At 38.3% G+C, this 20,655-nt stretch overlaps 3 protein-coding genes across 7 annotated transcripts; all 3 read left to right on the plus strand.

The window, feature by feature from the left end:
- Positions 1-940: 940 nt before the first annotated feature.
- On the plus strand, positions 941-5,436 carry LOC113333162 (YTH domain-containing family protein 1-like). Of its 2 annotated transcripts, XM_026579671.1 has the most exons (8): positions 951-1,115; positions 1,958-2,020; positions 2,311-2,458; positions 2,546-2,619; positions 2,724-3,257; positions 3,704-4,216; positions 4,396-4,608; positions 4,695-5,436. In XM_026579671.1, the coding sequence occupies exons 2-8, from the start codon at positions 1,973-1,975 to the stop codon at positions 5,049-5,051; spliced, it is 1,887 nt and encodes a 628-aa protein (XP_026435456.1). In that variant the 5' UTR covers positions 951-1,115; positions 1,958-1,972; the 3' UTR covers positions 5,052-5,436. The 2 variants fall into 2 exon arrangements, with proteins under 2 accessions (XP_026435457.1, XP_026435456.1); XM_026579672.1 differs by lacking the exon at positions 1,958-2,020 and having other exon boundaries at positions 941-1,115.
- A 327-nt stretch (positions 5,437-5,763) lies between these two features.
- Positions 5,764-8,670, plus strand: LOC113333164 (GDSL esterase/lipase At1g09390-like). Of its 4 annotated transcripts, none has more exons than XM_026579673.1 (5): positions 5,764-6,046; positions 7,367-7,552; positions 7,663-7,820; positions 7,899-8,169; positions 8,260-8,670. In XM_026579673.1, exons 1-5 carry the CDS (start codon positions 5,779-5,781, stop codon positions 8,490-8,492), a joined length of 1,116 nt encoding a protein of 371 aa, XP_026435458.1. In that variant the 5' UTR covers positions 5,764-5,778; the 3' UTR covers positions 8,493-8,670. The 4 variants fall into 4 exon arrangements, with proteins under 4 accessions (XP_026435458.1, XP_026435459.1, XP_026435460.1 ...); XM_026579674.1 differs by having other exon boundaries at positions 7,923-8,169; XM_026579675.1 differs by lacking the exon at positions 5,764-6,046 and adding an exon at positions 6,616-6,965.
- Positions 8,671-8,816: 146 nt separating this feature from the next.
- LOC113333165 (GDSL esterase/lipase At3g62280-like) lies at positions 8,817-10,560 on the plus strand. Its single transcript, XM_026579678.1, has 4 exons — positions 8,817-9,206; positions 9,373-9,558; positions 9,660-9,823; positions 9,917-10,560. The coding sequence occupies exons 1-4, from the start codon at positions 8,954-8,956 to the stop codon at positions 10,418-10,420; spliced, it is 1,107 nt and encodes a 368-aa protein (XP_026435463.1). The 5' UTR covers positions 8,817-8,953; the 3' UTR covers positions 10,421-10,560.
- The last annotated feature ends 10,095 nt before the right edge of the window (positions 10,561-20,655 follow it).

Below are 20,655 nucleotides of genomic sequence, written 5' to 3' on the forward strand. Positions count from 1 at the left end.
AAACCGCAAGTACCATAACAAAAATAATTAGCGGAAAATTATTAAAGTTTACGGAGTCGCGGTTCTCACCTTCCCGCACTTACCCAAAAACATCCGTACAAGTTTGCAATACTTGTAGAACAACTTGCCTCCATTAATAGTTTTACTACCCTGATCAATAGAAGCAACAGAGTCAGTACTACTATCCACATATATAATCAAAAACACAAATTCAACTCAAAACACAAATATAAATTGTGAAGTTGATTATATGGCTTTGTGGGTATCATCCCCGACAGCTTGGCATAAACATCGTCGAACACTGGTTTATCAATTGGCGGCATCGAGCTATTCGTGCTGATAACGTGTTGAAATTCGTCTAAACTGTGCTACTGTTTATGGGCCAAGGTACAACGTAATACGGATGATATGTATACATATAAATAAAGCTTAATAAGAAAGAACGAAGTGGAAGAGAAAGAGGCAGTTTTCATTTAATTTTTGTTCTTTTTTTTTATTTCTCTCTCTATTTACAAAGTACCATGAACGGGTATATATAGTGTTGAAGTAGGAGGTGAATCATCCCATTTAAAGGATCAACATTAACATCTTAAGTGACACGTATTTCTTTTGGTGTCATATACATATAGGTTCAGGTGGGGCCCATAAAATGTGGCATCCAAACACATGTCCATTCGTAACAGAAGGGTAATTTAAAAAAAAAATCAATGACTGGTGAGTGGTGATGATATAAAAGGATCCTATAAATGGGCCATATCTGAAAGGCCCAGTGGTCTAATTTGCGCGTCAGTGTTACGTCAACGTCGTTGAATCGTGGGGGCGAAGGAAACATAAAAAATAAAGTGGCAATTTTAGGTAATTAATAAGGGGTTTATGGGTATTTATGGTAATAATCGCGGAATATACAACGCTCTTTTAAACACACGATATTTGGAATCCCTTTTCCTATCTATTCTTCTTTTTTCTTTCTACAAATTTCTAGGGTTAGGGTTTTTCCTTCTTCAAAGACAAAAATGGTGCGTATATTTGATTCGTTTCTCAAGGGATTTTCCTTATAGTTCTAATTTTCATGCTCCAGAACATGCATATGGCCTGAATTTAGGTCTATTTTACTGGTACTCTTCTTAAACCTTTTCTTCACTTGCTGTTTAATTTAAATTTTGGGTTTTCCTTATTCAAATTCCCCAAATTGAGGTTTTATTGATAGAAGGTATTACTTGGGGAAAAATATTTTGATTTTAATTTAGTTGTTTGTTGGGTTGTATGATTGTGTTGGTTTTATTTGAGCTTTGGTATTGGGTTTTCCGTAGAATGAGAAAATACATGGTTGAGTTTCTATAAGCTCTAAGAAGGATTCTAGGTTTGGGTTTTTTTTTGACCTAAACATTTTATTATTTGATTAATTATGACTATGGCTATGGTATTCTAGTATCAATCTTTATAATAAGCTTTTTTCTCAAGGGTTGGAAATTTTCTTCCGTTGATTTTTCTTGTGTGGAGAAGTTTCGCCTATATGGAACCCGCTAAGTTTTTTCTTATTTCTTAGGTTTTTTCTTAATCCTTAAGGTATATTAGTGGCATGTTCTTTTGAAATAGCAATTGGTGTAGTTGAGCTGTTTGACTGTTCGATACTTCTATCAACCAGTCAACTGTTGGCTCTTTTTGTATTGAAGCTCATAATATTTCTCTTTACAACCTCTTGGCTTGGATATATGGATGTCTGTAGTTCTACCTGATTCCAAACTGTTGGCTATAACTACCACCCTCCACCACCTCACAGACACATACGCATTATCATGACCACACAAATCACTGTGTAAAATTCTGTGAACGTTCTTTCTTTTATTGGAGAGCCTTATATAAGGCTTGCGTTGTTGTGTATGTAAATTTGTAACATGGAAGCTTGAATAATGTATGATTGATTTTATTTCTCTGTATCTTATATTGTTTCGTGCAGGGTGGTAATCCCGTTATGGAAAAAGTTGATGGTTCTGACTATGGAACTGTAGAAACACATCTGGTACTTTTCTTAATATGACCAATGGCCATCGTGATATTGCTCCAGTTGATGTGACCTTGCTACTAGACTTGAATTGGGAATTATAAATCGTATTATCACAGTATTAGCACTACAGTTTTTGCATACAATCTCATAGAAACTGTATATAAAATAAACTGTTCTAAGCGCGCTACACATTCCAGCTTAAACTTCATTTGGTCTTCAGTTTTCTATTTCAAATGTTGTGGATCATTTCGGATTGAGTCAAGGTGGAATACTAAATATATTTACATCTTATCCTTGAATTTCAGATACAAGGTAGTGAGGCTAGTCCATTTGTAGTTGCAGCTCAATCTCTCGAAAAAGCAGAAGCCATGGGCAACGATGGCACCCCGAAATTCATACTTGATCAGGGCCTATACTATTCTCCTACTAATTACTATGGATATTACTGTACAGGTATAAATTTCTGTTCTCATTTTAATCTCTAAAATCTGGTACTCCTTGCTGGCTATGTACTGAATTGATATAATTGTGTATTGTCAGGATTTGATTCACCTAGCGAATGGGATGACCACCCTAGGTTTTTTGGAATAGATGGTCAAGATCTCCATTATGCAGTGAGTAAAATATTCAATTTCAAATCTTGTAAACAAAATGTAGTCCTTTCTATTTAAACAACAGTCAGCATGTTTTGCTAATGTTTCCTTTTCTCCCGATGCAGGGTTTACAGACTGAAAATTTGCCTTTTGTATACTACACTCCTACTTCGCCTACTTATGAATTTGCACAATCACCGTACAATCCATACAATCCTTACATTCCTGGTGCTTACATGGGAGTTGATGGCTCATATGTAGGCTCACAAACTTATTACCCTGGATCTGCTTATCAGTACCCCACCTCGTCATCCGCCTATTACCCTCTTGTTCTTCAACCAGGTGCTGATGGCGTTCCAAATAGTTCCTCGGATCTCCATTCCTTAAATGCTGGTGCATCAATTGTTAATGGGCCATATGGAGTAGGGTTGAAAGAGAACACTTCATTCGTGCCTGTCAGTACGACTAGAGCACCATTGAGGCCAGCTGCAGCAGATGGAAGAGCAGAAGCCATGGACAATCGTCTCAATATGTCACAGCCGTACACTAAAAGGTCAGAGGGGTCTAAATCTAGTGCCACTCTGGCTAAGCGCCCTACAGCCATCCAAACTGTTGCATCTGGTACTGTTTCTCATTCAGCTTTACCACACATTGCTCAGGTATGCCTTCTGTCTGGTTCAACATATTGCATGTTTCCTTCCTGCTTCTGTCCTGACTGAAATACATATAAACTAGTGCCTAAGTTAAGGGAGTATACCTTGATATACATGCATATGCTCCCTTCAATTCCAATGCAGCATCTTTTTTTGTTGTAGTTTTAATGGGTGGTGCCGAGTGGGTATTTGTGTGGACTTGAAAACTTCAAGAATTTCTTTCATTGATTTCCTTGATTGATGATAGAACTCCGTGTATCCCATTAGCTGGGGAGTCGGATGAGTAGAATGTGTCCTCATGTAAGTTCTAGTAGTTAAAAAAAATCTCTCATAAGGTTGTCCCTAATGTAAATAAAGGGATCTCTAAAATGTAGGCTTACACTTTGAACCGCTTACTTTCTGACCGGATGCTCGATTCTTAACTCCGTGCACTTTGTTTCTCATGCTTTCAGAGCCCAAGTACTTCAGCCTCGACTAAAGTAGCTAATCAATTTCCGCGTGGTGTTTCATCTACTTTCAACTCAACAAAAGCTGTTGTGTCTGTGAATGGATTATCAGACTTCGGATCAAATGCTCGTGGATGGGGTGTAGTGGATAAGTTCAAGCCAAGGTTTCATTATGGTGGGGATTTGAAATATGGAAACGGAAACACTGATCTCTTGGGTGAACAGAATAGGGGGCCTAGGACGAATAGGTTAAAAAACCAAGGGGTGTCATCCATTTCACAGGGTGACATCATTGTCAGTGCAGATAATTATAATCGAGAAGATTTCTCTGTTAACTACGTTGATGCCAAGTTCTTTGTTATCAAATCTTATAGTGAAGATGATGTGCATAAGAGTATCAAGTATAACGTGTGGTCAAGCACTCCTAATGGAAACAAGAGGCTGGAGAATGCTTATGAAGATGCGCAGAAAATATCAGCTGGGAAGCCAAGTGGATGCCCAATATTCCTATTTTTCTCTGTAAGTTTTCTGTTATCATTTGGGATACTGCATTTACCATCATTTTGGTTTGTTTCTATTTCTACGTTTGGCAAACAAACAAATAGTGTATTTTGTGTATTTGCATGTTTTCTATTTTACTTTGTAGTTGTACAACTGTTTATGCTTTAAGTTTCGCTGAGGAAAGAATTTTGATGCAGGTCAATGCAAGCGGGCAGTTTTGTGGTGTTGCAGAGATGACAGGTCCTGTTGATTTCAACAAAGACATGAATTTCTGGCAGCAAGACAAATGGAGCGGTAGTTTCCCGGTGAAGTGGCACTTTATAAAGGATGTTCCGAACACTAATTTTCGACATATTATATTAGAGAACAATGAAAATAAGCCAGTCACAAATAGCAGAGATACTCAAGAGGTAATCTTTTGCCTTCGTTTTTGGTTTATTATTTAATGTTTCTGATCGTCTTGATTGCTAACATGCTTAGTGCGTGCATTAAGCAGATACATCACAAGCCAGGAATTGACATGCTGAATATCTTTAAGAACTATTTGGCAACGACATCTCTACTTGATGACTTCATGTACTACGAAGAGCGTCAGAAAATCATGCAGGAAGAAAAAAAGAGGTATCTTGGTAAAACCTATGACGATTCATCCTTTATACCGGCAGTGGTACCTCCTACGCAACTAAATGGTGTGATCGAGCAACGACCTAGTTTGAGTGATCTTTCTAAACCTGATATCGGCAGTGCAAAGGATGAAGCTGAAAATAATTTGGTTGGCGATGAGAAGGAAATTGTCTTAAAGTTTGGTTCTCTTAATATTGATCTGAAGAAGCAAGGGGAAGCTAACCCGTGAATGGCAGCTGTTATAGGTAGTGCATGGATATTATGGTTCTTTTGGGTACGGGGAGATACTTTAGTGTAGCGGCTGGTTGTAAGATTACCCCATTGTTTTTCCCTTTCTTTGCCATGGGTCCTTGGAACCTGTTCTTTCAAGTTTCATCATTAGAATAGAAAATACAGAAATTTGTCGTGTACTTTCTGTCTGGGCTTTTCATTGTTATCTTTCAAGAAGCAAGTAAAGTCTGGGATTGTGGCAGTGTTGCACATAATATTTAAAGAAACCCTACTCAGTAGTACTCACCACTAGATATGCACATGAAAACTGATACCAAGATGGTGTACTAGATTTGCAGTTTACACCGAAGATAAAACAGAATAGTAATTTTCTTTTTCTTATTTTTTCTTTCTCTCGTTTTTTCCGGTAATTCTTTTCTTCTTTCTTCTTCTTTTTTTCCCTTGGTGGGTTTAGATGTTGTTCCGTTCAGGATATTGGTCCAATGAAAGAAATCTATTGTAACAACTGAATAAATGCACTTTGTCCCGAGAGGATAGAAAGAGAGTGAGAAGAAAGAAACAATCCACTGACTTGATGAGTGTTGTCTGTGCAAGAAATATGCCACCACTTTGCTCCATGTGATATGATATGGAGAGGCTTTGTCTTTTTTTCAAAAAGAGAAATAAAAGATGCAAGCTTAATGCATTTGGACCAAATACAGAATCAGCAAAAACCTGAAAGGAAAATGAAGAGAACGGATCCTTTATCTCTTGATACCTTCCGCACTCATGGTTTTCTAGTGTTGATCATCATAATTGGTCTCTCTGTGGACCTTGTGAAGTCACAGTGCACCAATCACCCTGTCATTTTCAATTTCGGTGACTCCAATTCTGACACTGGCGGAATCTCAGCCGGGCTTGGTTTCACCTTTGGACCACCTCATGGTCGCGCATTCTTTCACACACCGAATGGTGGTCGGTTATCTGATGGCCGTCTAGTGATCGATTTTCTCTGTAAGTTTACAAATTTCTATTATACCTTCCACCTTAAGCATTTGCGGACTCATGGCTTCATCTTGTTGTGGTTCATTTTGTTCAGTGACGGGGAATTTTAAGTCTTAGATCTGTCCGACTACGGCATGTAATTACTATATGTGAAAATAATGTCGGTCATGATGTTAAAAACGTTACAGGTCTATTATCATGATCTTCTATAGATCCATCTGGGGTGGTACCCAGTCAGTCCCTTACAGTTGAAGTGTATTCAATAACTAGTGATGGGTAAATTATCTACTGCTCGACCATATGACCGCTGTGAGCCTAAGGCCCTAGTCTATAGTGTTAACTTATAACGCTGGTGCGGCCATATAATAATAAGAAAAAGAAAATCCAAATCTTTAAAGTGAATTTTCACCAATCATAACACTGTTATAACGTAGTAAAGACAGGTTGTGTGAAGTTAATCAAATTGGCACCACACAGCCTCATGTTTTATGCAGACCAATTGTCCCCATCTGAATTTACTTCACCTATATATTGCAGCATGCATACCCACTTGGTCCTATTAATGCATGTGTCTCTTGTTGGAATTCTGTCTTCGTCTTTTGGTTTAAGATACCACGAATTTGACCATCCAAGAACCTCTCTCTCTCACAGAAGAACATGAACTAGTATCACTATTCTAGCACTAGTATAATGAAGATCTTTGCTAGTCTTCTTCTTCTTTCTCCTCTTTTTCTTTTGGGTGTTGTGGTTGTCGAGTCCCAGTGCACAAAAAACCCAGTTATTTTCAATTTTGGTGACTCCAATTCGGACACTGGTGGCTTATCTGCTGGAACTGGATCCATTTTTGGACCACCTAATGGCAGGGCATTCTTTCACTCTTCCACTGGTGGTCGATTATCTGACGGTCGCCTAGTTATCGATTTTCTCTGTAAGTACATATTTTGTATAAATGGTTCTCCCTTGCTTTCTTTTAGATCCAACACGCAATTCTCTGAAAGAATATTTGTGGCCTTATAACCAGGCTTTCAGTAGTCTCTCTGTTCGGCTCAAGTGGAGCTGTCATATAAAATTGCAAATATGTAATACGCTGCTTCACTTCAACAAAAACGTGCATCGGTCGAGCTAGCAATTACCTCATTGTATTATAAATGTCCTTATCCTTGTTTAATGACGACCAGGCTTTGGTTGTGTCAGCTTAATTAGTGCGCTAGTGGTGAAGTACCACACACCAAACAGTTGGGGCTAGAGTACTTCAGAACCGTGACTATCTAATCCTCTAATGAGCTATTGAAATCGAACTAACAATGTATCATTTTTGGTATTTGGCAGGCGAACACATTCATACAAGCTATTTGACACCATACTTGCAGTCCTTGGATCCAAATTTTAGTAATGGAGCAAATTTTGCAATTAGTGGTGCATCCACTTTACCTGAATACGTTCCCTTCTCTTTAGATGTTCAAATCCTTCAGTTTCGCAGATTTCGGTCTCTCTCTATTGAACTTGTATCTCGAGGTGTGCTATCTACCCATGTTTTTATTGGTTTCCTTGGGTGCATTCTGTGTCGGATATTTAAAATGTCTATCAGGCACAATTTCTTCTAAACTCAAAAACATTTGATGCAGGTAAGAAAGATTTTGTGAACCAACAAGGGTTTGAAAACGCGCTATACACATTCGATATCGGGAAAAATGACCTTTCTGGTGCATTCGGATACTTATCGTACAACCAAGTAGTCCAGAGAATTCCATTATTCATTGCTGAAATCAAATCTGCTATTTGGGTTAGTATTTGTGTAATTGTACTTCAACTTAGTACTCTGATGTCTTCATAGGTGACACTGATACTCTTCTCTCTGTATTCTATATATCAAAATGGTGGAAAGAATTTCTGGATACATAATACTGGTCCATTGGGATGTTTGCCTCAAAGACTCTCTTCAACAAACCATAGTTCAGGAGATCTTGACCAACATGGATGCCTTCGAACACTTAATGACGCTGCGAAAGCCTTTAATGAAAAATTGCGCGCCCTTTGCGAAGAGTTAAGATCTGCAATGAAGAATGCAACTATTGTCTACACGGATATCTTTGCCATCAAATATGATCTCATAGCCAACTCTGCAAAATATGGTACGTATGCGTTACAGGTTTTGACGCCTGTTGACTGGAACCTTAGTTTCTCATTTCTGACAATATGTACTGATCATGATAACCGTGTAGGCTTCCAGAATCCATTAATGGCATGCTGTGGATATGGAGGGCCACCTTACAACGTGAACAATAAGGTTGGATGTGGTCAAACTGGTTATAACGTGTGCGCACAGGGAACAAAATGCATCAGCTGGGACGGTGTTCATTACACCGAAGCTGCTAATTCATTTGTTGCATCCAAAATATTATCTACAAATTACTCTACACCGAAACTCAAATGGGATCATTTCTGTAATACCTGATTATCACTGTATAATTCATTAACTATCCAAAGAAGCTTTTAATAAAAAGACCATGAGAATCTGGTCTGAAATTTAGAACTAAATGAGGAGTTTCTGGTGGTAGAGTTTTGTACTGTTAATGCATTTCCAGCAAATTACGTTTATATAAAATGAAAGATAGACAGCAAAACACTTCCACATGAGCTTGTAAAATAAGTGATTATGACAGAGCAAAGTCGACCAAATTAGCTGATAGTTTAATGCGTGCATATGCCTCAGATTTCAACTTGAATAAAAAGCTTATAAAACACCAACTTGGATTAAGATTTCACGAACTCCAATACCGAATAGTTAAGTATGCAACTGATAATTTTATCCACTTAGTATTAAAAAATCACCCATTCTGATGAGCTTATAAAGAAAACTTCGTTTGTGAATAATGATATAGTCAGTAGTAGTCATTGATAAGGTAGTAACACATTATGAGATCCTTTTCTACTCTGCTGTATGCGTCTTTTTGTATTTTCTTTCTTCTATTTCCCAACCATTCTCAATCAAAAACAATCTACAAGAAAAAATCATCACCAATTCTGATTAATTTCGGAGATTCCAACTCGGATACCGGTGGGGTGCTTGCTGGTACCGGTCTCCCAATAGGTTTGCCCCATGGTATTACATTTTTCAACAGGGGTACCGGCCGTTTAGGCAATGGACGCCTAATTATCGATTTCCTCTGTAAGTGTAGATTCATGTTTTTTTTTTTTTTTTTTCATTTTTCTTTTCACCATCGGGAAAATGCAGTTCTTGTCCATCTGTTCTTCTTGATTTGAGATCTCAATCTTATTAATTAAAGTTTGATCAATTATTCTGTGTGTATTGTACAATTATATTTTACGTGTAGGTGAAAATTTAAACCTCAGGCTTCTGAGCCCATATTTGGACTCCCTGGAACCAAATTTCAAAAGTGGAGTCAATTTCGCAGTCACCGGTGGCATGACCTTACCCCAGTTTGTCCCTTTTGTTTTGGGTGTACAAGTTCGTCAGTTCGTTCGTTTCAGAAATCGCACTCTCGAACTCATTGCACAAGGTACTACATTGAGCTCAATGATCCTAAAGTCAGATAACTACTCATTTTTATTCCCGGATATAGTTGAATCTGGCTTTTAATCAATGGCATTTTCCATATAGGTTCGAAAGGTCTGATAGATGAACATGGCTATCGCAATGCGCTTTATATGATTGACATTGGACAAAATGATCTCTTAGTTGCTCTGTATGCATCAAACTTAACCGCGAAACCGGTGCTTGAAAAAATTCCATCATTTCTTGCAGAAATCAAATTAGCAGTTCAGGTAAATCTCATGAACAATACATAAATGTGAAATTAGTCAGGCCAGATATATTTTATCTCATTATGCTTATCTGATTTTAAATTTGAATTGCAGAATCTTTATAAATATGGAGCCAGGAAATTTTGGATACACAACACTGGACCATTAGGCTGTGCGCCAAAAGAGCTTGCTCTTCATCCTCATAACGACACCGATCTTGACCGGATCGGGTGTTTTAAGGTTCATAACGATTTGGCAAAAGCTTTTAATAAAGGATTGAAGGATATATGCAAGGGATTAAGATCAACATATAAGGATGCAACCATTGTCTATGTTGATATATATAAAATCAAATACAATCTTTTCGCAAATTACACAAGTTATGGTTTTACAAAACCACACAAGGCTTGTTGCGGGTATGGTGGAGAACCAAACAACTATAATGTCAAAGCAACATGTGGGCAACCTGGCTACAACATGTGCAAGAATGTATCACAAGCTATAGTGTGGGATGGAGTTCACTACACTGAAGCTGCTAATCAAGTAGTCGCCTCACAGATTCTGACCACAAAGTTTTCCATACCACAGATATTTCTGGATTCATTTTGGAGAATTTGACTCTTTAAATTTTGAATCTTCTTTTCAATTCGGTTTTGCTTAAAAGTTCCTAGTTTTCTGAGTGCCAACTTATACGGGAAGGCACTGTGTCAAATTTGTAAGCTCAGTATCACCTAATATAGTAGTACAATTTCGCTTCTCTTTTCTTCGGACCAAAAGGCCTGCCCCTACTAGTTGTCACACTTCCAAATGCCTCTTGCAAACTTCTGCAAAAGTGTAACCCGGCAGCACAGTGGTTCTGTGAATTAAGCTTCACCCACCTGCACTTCAGCCTTATAAGTTTGCACCAATGCAAACAGCCAACTCTTCAGGTTTACAGCGGAAGTCTTTTTAGCCTTCTTTCACTTCTCTAAACTTCTCAAATACATTCAAACATTGCCATACATTCTCAACAACAACCACCCAACCAAGAACATTTAGAACATGACACAATCAACTCTTTTTATTGCATCAAAGGGAAGAAATACAAAACTTGTCCACTTGGGGACTTACACAGACTTGTTCACCTTGAACCGAGCCTTAGCCTTACAAAAACCCTCATATTTTGAGTCTCTCACTCACATATGCAAGCCTGCCGAATTTTCCATTTCTTAGGACTATTTATACAGCAGCTTTACTTGGCCAAACTGTGCACAACCGTTGCACACGCATTGGATAGCCATCTGTCCCATGGAGCAGTTCTGTAACCGCCAATAACTGTGCTAACTGGCCAGTTCTCTTCCAACTCGCGCCAATCATCCAACACATGTTCTCTTGCAGTTAGGAACCGTCTCCCACGCTTATAAACTCCTTTACAACCGTTCTACTTCATCACGAGTCATTGGCATGCTTGTGAAGCTCGTAACCAACTCGTAACCGTCACTTGAGCCATATTGCACCACTGTTGTGCTTTACTGAATTCTGCATCGCTCCAACGCTCAGCCACCTTGGCTCGACATGCTTATCACTCTAAGCTAATGCACGGACAATCCTTGTGCTTCGATCATCGAGGCCAGCTCCTTAAGCTCACTCTAGTTACTCATGCATCATATATGCTTCATTAACCAATTCGCTTGACAATAGCAATGTCACTCTTACATTACTAGCTTGTTTGCACTGTTCAAGGTTTGGCCAGCCTTGAACTAATGCCATATACCAACTCTTGGTCTTATCTACCTTCTTGCATCATCCTTGAGTTTGGGCTAACTCAATTCCACGGATATGCCTTAATGCCAACATCGCATGTTGCATCTGTCACTTTGGACTGATCTTTCCTTCCCCTCAATGAAGCCTCGTTGTGTCGGCCAATAGCTTCATTCCTTAGCCAATGTACTTTATAGTGTAGCGCCACCTTTGCGCTTTACTGGCCCTGCAGGGTGCCACTATCTTAGTGCTTGACGGTCTACACAGTATACTGCTATTATGGTTTCGTAATGCGCCATTCGGCGGAGTACTTACTTGGCCTGCAACACTGTAACGCTCAATCATCATGCTTACTCGCAGGGCCGGTCATACTAATCTACAAGTTAGGAGTCCCAAGGGTTGCGTCACGCGCGGGACAACCCTGATCAACTTAGCAGCGCTGTAGATAGTGTCAAAATATGGAAACTGGCCCTTCTTACCTCTTTTCTGTAACCCATATGTACCGATACTTTAACTAGGCAATCTTGTGAAAACATCAAGGGAGTTTCAGCTCGTAAAAAACTCTAGACCTAGAATTCATATCCCCGCCACAGAAAAGACACCCATATCCTTGATTCCAGCACATCTAGATTCAACCAAGTAAGATTTGATGGGGAATCTGGACAGTCTCCCAATAGAGATTATTGTAGACATTCTCGAGCGTTTAGACATTGATTCAGTTATCCAATACGGATTAGTATCCAGAAGCTGGAATTATCTAGCTTATCATCGTCTTCTCGATTATGGTAAACTTTTGTTTTCTTTATAGAATGTACTTTTATTCTTAATAATCCAAAGGAATTGCTAATACTTGTTTTTCGCATTGGTAGTCAAAGAAACTCTGGTGGAGTTGGAGCAGAAGGTGAAGGAAATTAGACTGAGGAGATTATGTCTCCTCAAAGAAGTTAAGGTAATCAACCCCTAGCTAATTACTTAGGGTTTCTAGAGTTTTATACTCAAGTTTGTATATATTCGTTTTCAGAAAACTGTGGAATTCGTCAAGCAAGGCATTATCAATGCACAGAAGAATTCTGGTGGGCCGAATGCACTCTTCGGTAGGAATATGTTATTTTCGCAAGTAGTTATTGTAATATGATTTGCGGATGAAATTGTACTGACGACCAGTTGTTGATTTGCTTTGTGCAGAACTAGGAAAGCTCCTACATCTTAAAACACACGGGTCTGGAATGTTGTACGGTTTATTTGGACAATAAGAGACTAGCAAAGAAAATTCTTGCAATGAAACGGAAAGATAAAAAGGTTGAAGCAATGAAACGGTTAGGTGAAAGGTGCAATTGCTCAACATAGAAAGCTTCTAATGTTTGATGACATGTATTTTCATCCCATTCATTCAAGCTTTATGTTACATGGCGATAATTTCAACATAAATGTTGTATGTGCAGGAAAAATTACTTACGCGAGAAGCTACACCAGAGTCGACGACTTCTTCAAAACATTAGGTATTTTCTTTTGAATGTCTCCTTGACAACTGAATCCTTCCAACTAAACACCAGAACTGAACATAAACTAGATTTTGATGGTTTACATGTATCTACAGTAATAGAAGTCAGCTGCATTTTATTGTATGTGCTTATCAATGTGCCATCTTTTAGATTAATACAAATTATTTTGCTTCACACACTTATTGCAAATTATTTTGATACAAATTATTTCATCTTATCAATGAGCCACTTAATACTTTTCGTAAATTTGTACGGATATTGTAGCCAGGCAGAAGTCTTGCGCATCGTCCAAGAACCATTACTCTTTTAGAGCACCTTATCTTTTCACGGAATTTTACGTGTATAATCATGTATAAGGAATTCGAATGTCGCAATGCTCATTGTCTTGCAAGAAATTTCCCTCTTGGTGCATCACTTTATTTATAGTCTTCGACTCTTTGGAGGTTTGATGAAACCTCGTCCAGAGAGAGAGCCATGGATTGCCACTTGGGCCGAAGTTGGGCTCGATTGTAAATAAAATTTGGCACATCTACGGTTGTCAGTTGTCACGTATGTGTGTCAAACTGTCAATGACTGGAGTCCATATGCATGTCAATGACTCGTTGCTATAAAGTCACCCTACTGCATTGGCTTTGTTTGAGAAAATCCTAGGTTTACGGAGTCGGAGACTGTGAGCTTGAGGCAAACAGGTAAGCTAATCGATAAAATTAGTATTCTTCCTCTCTATCAGTATGGCATGCATTAAGGAGGCTTCATTTTTTTTTTTTTTTTTTTTTTTTTTTTTTTTTTGAAATTAGTGACTTACTGACTTGTCGTACCCATTATCTTTCTTTATGGTTTGTTTTCGTACTTTTTACTCTGTAAACGGTAACCTCGTTATTAGCTTAGGATCTGATCAATATTGCTAATTAAGGGTGAGTCGGAGTTGTGTAGTGAAACTGCTGCCTTAGAGATTGCATGTATTTATGACGGAGTTAGGCTCGTATCTACTACGAGTAGAAGTTTTCAAGTTATGGAATAAGTTTTCCAGACCTAGCGTGGAGGTCACAGGTTCGGTTGTTGTGGTTACTAGAGTTTACCTGTTAAAAAGAGAACAATATAAAGTCTTGCCGGGTACAGAGAAGAATAAGTTGTACAAACACATATACATCTCAACTGCAGATTGAAATTTGGAATACAACCATGCGTACGAGTAGCGTGTATTTGTTTCTGGAATTAAGCTGGGTTGTCAGATAATTGGAAGTGTAGGATTATTACCGATTGTGAAATGGGTTTGTTATATATTGAGTATATGTTTTGGTAGTAATCAAAGTTGAATGCAAAGGATGGACATAAAAGTTGGGATCTTGCAACAATGAATAACACGTTAGACGTATCAGAATAATATGTAAAGAACTAATCCGGAACAACTCTACCGAAATAACTTGATGAGGGCAGAATCACAGGTTCAACAAGTTGTCCTTAACACATTAGTTCGCGGGTATATTCGAGTTGAGTAATGCTAAACCCCTCACTGCAAAGATGTGTCCAGGATAAGACTGCTCGATATAACTTGAATTAGCACAACGCAAGTTACCCTCTCTTCGAACTCAGCAATGAGGATGGAAAGTAAAACACTGCAAACTCAAAAGCAAGAAGATGCTTGCAAAATCAAGTTAGGTTTTTGTTTTCTTCAAAAACAAGTAAGACTCGTAGAAAAGGGACTTGGTGCATGGCATATGATGGGTTGAAAAACGTATTTTTGATCACCCGCTCCACCCACATTGTTTTACAACATATCCATAAGAATATGGTTATATAGTGGAACTCCTTCTCTATTGTACCCAATGTGGGACTAAAGAGAGATTCATTCACTCATAAAATGAGCAAGTATCCGTGGACCCATAAGTCACTAGATCAAACCACACCAAGACCAAAACATTTTTTATTAAAAAAAAAAAACTCATTTTTCTCCAACAATAAATCTGAACGATCTGCCAATAAAAGCTTTACTAGGTTCTTATAGGCGGTATATTTGCAGTGACCGTTCACAGCAGTTACAGAGATGCAGGATCCCAGCGAATAGTTGTTTTATAGGAAGACTTGAGTGTTTCCTTTGTCTTTTAAGTTCGATCATGTATTAGGTTTGCGTCTGTGAACGAAGGTCCGACATATACTTGCGATAGTCATTTGCAGGAAATGTGCACGTACTTGTTATTATGCTTATGAACTGTTCAATCTACTCCGACTTTTTACATAGATGACTTGTTAAATCCGCCTTCTAACCATGTTGTTGCTTGCTAACCCCTCGTAAATCTGCAGAACTCGCCACAAAAGTGTGCATTATAGATGGGGGAAGAAATATTTAAAGCTGCAGTATGGTATAACGGTAAAACTGTCAATGAAGATGAAAACAACCCACGTTATGTTGGTGGTATGGTGAAGTTCATCGATGTAGATCCAAATACTAAGGTGGAGGCTTTTCTTTGCACTGTTCGGGACATTTTTGGCATACCTGAAGCAGTTCCTGTTACAATCAAGTACTACATTTTCTTTTCTTCAGAGATATCCAAACTTCTTGATATTACTCCTTACGGATCACTTAAATCCATGCTCCAACCTGGTCTTATGCTACATCCGTTCTATGTCGAGGAGAATGTGGTCAAAGATGTCACTGACACAATCTCAAACATGCCGAGGTAAGATTTTTCATGGTACAGGTTTAATATATAACTGGCGCCACCGCTTGCATGAGATTTTTTGTCAATATGTATTTATACTTTGAGATATTTTGTAAAAGGGTTGTGACTTTATAGACTAATTAGGGTCTGGGTCCTAAAAGATGCATTTGGTACAATAGGATCATAAACTAACGGGAGACCGTCAAATAGTCTGTTACTTGACTTTTTAAACAAGGTGAAATTAACTTCCATTAACACAAAGTCACACTATTAGTTGATGGTTGCACCCATAAGTTAAACGTACCATCCAGTTCACTAGCTCGTGTGAAATTTTGGACGGACGGACGGAGGAACTACAGATTTGCCGCTATTTAAATTTGTGAATTTATTAGCACCATCTCTTCGTTTTACCTTCAATCACACCACGATCACTTTAACAAAATTCAATCACTAACCTAAATATCCAATCACATCCAGTGAAAAAACATGGGAATGGCTGAAAGGTGCCAACACAATCAACGGATTCAGAATCCAGATGCACGACCACCACTATCAATTACACGACCACCACTGTTAGTTGCACCACCACCCCACCTTCATAAAAAATGGTAAAATCAAGTAGATACACCATCTGTAATTTTTATACATCATTATAATCTGATTATTGACATCAAGGTAAGAATAATTAGTAAACCCAACATGATTTATATACTAAAATTTTAAATAAAAATACCCAATTTCAGAAATCCTAGATTTCAAATTAAACGCTACCTAATGTTTTTGTAAGGTCCCGAAGTACAACATCCAGCCTGATGATCCAACGTCTACTGAACCTCGAAATAATATGAGCACACAAGGTAGGAGGTCCACCCAAAAATTCAACTAGAGAACTAAACTCGCTTGTGCTCGGTGCCCAACAGTAAGCATGTTCAGAATCATCACAATTTGTAGCTTGGGAAGCAGTAACAGAAGTGGCACTATCAACAAGACTGACGACTGATGAGAGAGGAACAAGAATCTCCATGTCTGGTAGAAAAATGACGTACCATAGCCACAGGTGGTGTCCTAACAACCAAATTTCCACTGCCGACAAAAATTGTGTAACATCTCACCTGACACCAAGAAGATTAGAGTTGCCCTGAGTTTCCCTTCTGTGCAATTTGCATAAGCTCCACTCTGAACTTGTACAGTGTTGTCTACCTTTGGTGGAAGTTGCCTGAGCTCCAACACAGTTGCAAACACAGTCTTGGCTTCAGATACAAAGAGATGAGGGAAGTTCCCCACCATTACTCCACCTCCCAGAAGTTGACTACGAATATAACTCTTGACTGTAAGCCAGCCATTAAACTTCATGTGCTCGAAAATCTCAGCAGATTTCCTTATCACATGTGTGAATACCAGTACCTCATTGGGCTGAGCATCGCCATTTGACGCAAACTTCCATATAGCAGGGTAACAAGGAAGATAATATTCACTCGAATCTGATCTGGATAAAGTTGTTAGGTCCGCGCAGCAACGAGTAAAATACCAGGTAGGGTAAAACGGGTGCAAGGAAATACAAAGGGAAAGCAAAACTTGCAATATAATTCTCTCATGAGGCGCCAATATTCCACATACTTTTGATGGAAACCAAAGAAAAAGCAAGTATAGACCACTATTACTACTATCCCCAGCTGCAACAGACAATTGCACAAATAAAAACATAATCAATGAGTTGGTACCAATGGTCTAAATCAAACTCGTAATCAGATGTACCCTTGCAAGAATGCATGAAAATATACCCATCAAACAACTTTTTCCTTTCCATTTGTACTATCATAAAAGACCAAAGAATATAAATTTGTTGTGGAATTTCATTAACCAGCTGACGAGTATCACACCTTTCTCCATTTATAACACTCTCAAACACATTCAAGTCTCCGAGGAACAGAAATAAATTGGACCCAAACTCCAAAATCAGCTCATGAGCAGAGTTGCCAGCACAAGCATCCGTGAAAATCAACCCATTGGGGACGATCAAACAAGAAGTAAAGTAGAATTTGGAAATATGTCTATAAAAACAGAACCTCTCGCAACAGGTGCAATTTCTTTACCACGATCAAATATGAGGCGAATATACTCCACAGTAGGTAAACTGGCACATAGAAAAACAATCAGAAATATGTATTTGAAGAAGTATACCTTGCTGAAATCGATTGTGGAGAAACGGATTTGTGTAAGAAGGATATCGAAAGACTGAACATAGAAATTCTGAGTTATTGTGTTGCCTTCTTGGAGTAGGCATTCCTGCAGCTTACCTCCTACACCACTGTCACCCTTGCCAACCAACACAAGCATGATCAGATATAAAAATTGACCAGTTCAAGAACGAATCCTCGATAGTTAAAGCTTCTTTCCACTAAGATAGTGAAAGTATTGAATGGATGTGGCTGTGAATATTGTGTGCTAATAATGAAGACTGCAGAGCAACCATAACACAAAATTGGACTGTCATTGCTCCTCTCTTACACCATTTCCAGAATGTGTCTCCTGTAGCATAAAGCAAACCAGTTGGAAGTCTAAGAGAAGGATCCTGAATCCAAGCAGAATTATCTTCGGGACTGAACCCCATAATCGCTTGTGAAAGCTCCTCTCTAAAAGAAGCATAATAGGCTCTAAGAATTCGAGCAAACCAGCTACCATGGGTTGCATAAACCACCAACATATGAAAAAGAAGATACCATTGTTGCAGTACAAGGAACCCATGATGAATGACAGTTGAGGTATCACAAGAAGTAAGCCGGTGAGCACATTTAAAAATCTCTAGGTGAACACCCAATGATCTGAGATAATGAACTGTAATCTCATGAAGTAACTTGCACTCCAGCTTCCACATCGCAAGCATTTGGAGACACCACAGTAAAACATCACTAGTGTTGAACACTAATAAGATATAATTCATAGTGGATGAATGTAAACGAAATTCCTATTGTTTCCATTCCTTACAATTGAGAAAACATTTAGGACAAACAAACAAGGACCAGTTAAACCCAAACTGAACTCATAGGCACCAGTAAAATAAGAGTATCCATTCAACAATTTCAAGCACGCATCAAAGTTCAATTTGTTATCGAGAACGATTAAATCCTTTGAGCTTGCAAGGTTTTCACATCTAATATTAATAGTAATTACTCTAGCAAACAAGAGGGACAAAAATCTACCCCTCTGAGGCATTTGAACAAATATCTTCTTTGCATCCAGAATTGCAAAATCATTAACACATAAACGAGGAAACGAATTCTGAAATCGCAAATTTGAGTCGTACCCCAGGCTAAGAAGTAATTTTTCATAAGTAAGTGATGATATCACATGACACTTACCTCGATCAAATAAGGAGCGAGTAACTTGTTGTGAAGAAGGAACAACTCCATCAAGTTTTCAGAAATATCAGAATTCTCCACAACAAATTTGACACAAAACTGGATCTGTATATCTTTCATTCTGTCAATTGGAATAATTACTTTGTCGTTACCATTGACGAACTCCTTCAAGCTTTGGAGTTTCTCACAACTACCTTCATTACTCATAACTTCGGTAGTTTGAAAATTCACCTCGTCAGGCAAATCTTCCTCTTCATCGAAGAAAAACGAAGGAATGAGCAATTCGAAATCGAGACAATCATCATCCTCTTCAGATTCAACAAAGAGAAGTTGAGGAATCAACTCCAAGTCAAGAGAATCGAAAGAATCACAATCAATTCTTCAGCCACAAACAACTCCTCAGTCTTTATTTCTTCTGGAATCACAACTTCTTCCATTGTTGGTTCTTCAGAGTAAATTTCGTTCTGAATCTGTTGATGATTGTATCCAAGTAAACTAAGAATAAGGTTCATCTTGGAAACCATATTAGTGACTGAAGATTTCAACGAATTGATCTCATCTTTGATTTCAATGATAAAATCGGTGTTTTGATTAACAGCATTTGTGAGATCGGAGAGGGTTTGTTTGGTGGCCATGGCTACAGGTTCCAGGAAGTGAATATGATACCAAGTCATGTACCTGGAGGTACAGTGACAAGATCTGGATAGTAACCACTTGATTCAGAGAATCAAGTTTCTCTGGTTCTTGCGAACGCAGCCGAAAATCGAATAAACGATTAATTTGATCAAAAGTTGGATTGAGGTTTCATTACAGGTTCAATAGCTTATAAAGCCCTCACTCACTACCTAGCATCCAACGGCTACACAGCCTCCAAGTGGTTACATCTGCCCACTCCCTTACAGTTTATAAAGACACCCACTAATAAGCTAATTAATACTAATAAGCCTAGTACTAAGTATTGACACTGATTTGATAAGGGACACCCTCTTCTCATCATGTGGGTACATGCCAAGTCTCCCCCCAATCTTAGCTAACATAGCTAAATTAGACTTTCTCATGTTTTGGAAGCCCAATCCTCCATTAACCAGAGAATTACACATAGAATCCTACCCTTTAAGACAACCCCTTTCTTACCATTTTTATTAATACCATTTTCATCCTTACCCCACCAGTAATTTCTCTGAAATTTAGTGATTTCAGTACAAGTTTTAACAGGAATTCTAAAACAATTCATTTATTAGAGGATTAATGACCAAATTAAATTATATACAGATATATAAAAAGTAAGAAAAATATTTTTATTATTTAATTCTTATCTCGGGATATGTAGATATCTAAGATGACCTATCCAAGGGCTATGAGGCGAGCCCTTACAATAGCTGTCACGAGTGTGACCTCGTTACATCATGACTACTCAATCCTGCAATACTACGTACTCAATTGTCATGTCTAGTGGTATTTTTTGAAACAATCCAAATAATCAGAGAACATCACGTTCTTTGGTTTGGGTTCAACTGCCTAGTATGTCCGTTGCATATTGGACAGAGGCAATTTTGATGTCCATATGCACAGCATTAGGTACACCTATTGCT

The sequence above is a fragment of the Papaver somniferum genome, unplaced genomic scaffold, assembly GCF_003573695.1.
Source record: "Papaver somniferum cultivar HN1 unplaced genomic scaffold, ASM357369v1 unplaced-scaffold_132, whole genome shotgun sequence".
Classification (NCBI taxonomy): domain Eukaryota; kingdom Viridiplantae; phylum Streptophyta; class Magnoliopsida; order Ranunculales; family Papaveraceae; genus Papaver; species Papaver somniferum.

Coding starts and splice junctions, on each gene's coding strand:
- LOC113333165 (XM_026579678.1), top strand. CDS start 8,954: ATGAGATCCTTTTCTACTCTGCTGTATGCGTCTTTTTGTATTTTCTTT. Junction 9,559..9,659: donor TCTCGAACTCATTGCACAAG/GTACTACATTGA, acceptor TTTTCCATATAG/GTTCGAAAGGTCTGATAGAT. Junction 9,824..9,916: donor AAATCAAATTAGCAGTTCAG/GTAAATCTCATG, acceptor TTTGAATTGCAG/AATCTTTATAAATATGGAGC.
- LOC113333162 (XM_026579671.1), top strand. CDS start 1,973: ATGGAAAAAGTTGATGGTTCTGACTATGGAACTGTAGAAACACATCTG. Junction 2,021..2,310: donor GAACTGTAGAAACACATCTG/GTACTTTTCTTA, acceptor CTTGAATTTCAG/ATACAAGGTAGTGAGGCTAG. Junction 4,609..4,694: donor ATAGCAGAGATACTCAAGAG/GTAATCTTTTGC, acceptor TGCATTAAGCAG/ATACATCACAAGCCAGGAAT.
- LOC113333164 (XM_026579673.1), top strand. CDS start 5,779: ATGAAGAGAACGGATCCTTTATCTCTTGATACCTTCCGCACTCATGGT. Junction 6,047..7,366: donor TCTAGTGATCGATTTTCTCT/GTAAGTTTACAA, acceptor GGTATTTGGCAG/GCGAACACATTCATACAAGC. Junction 7,553..7,662: donor TATTGAACTTGTATCTCGAG/GTGTGCTATCTA, acceptor CATTTGATGCAG/GTAAGAAAGATTTTGTGAAC.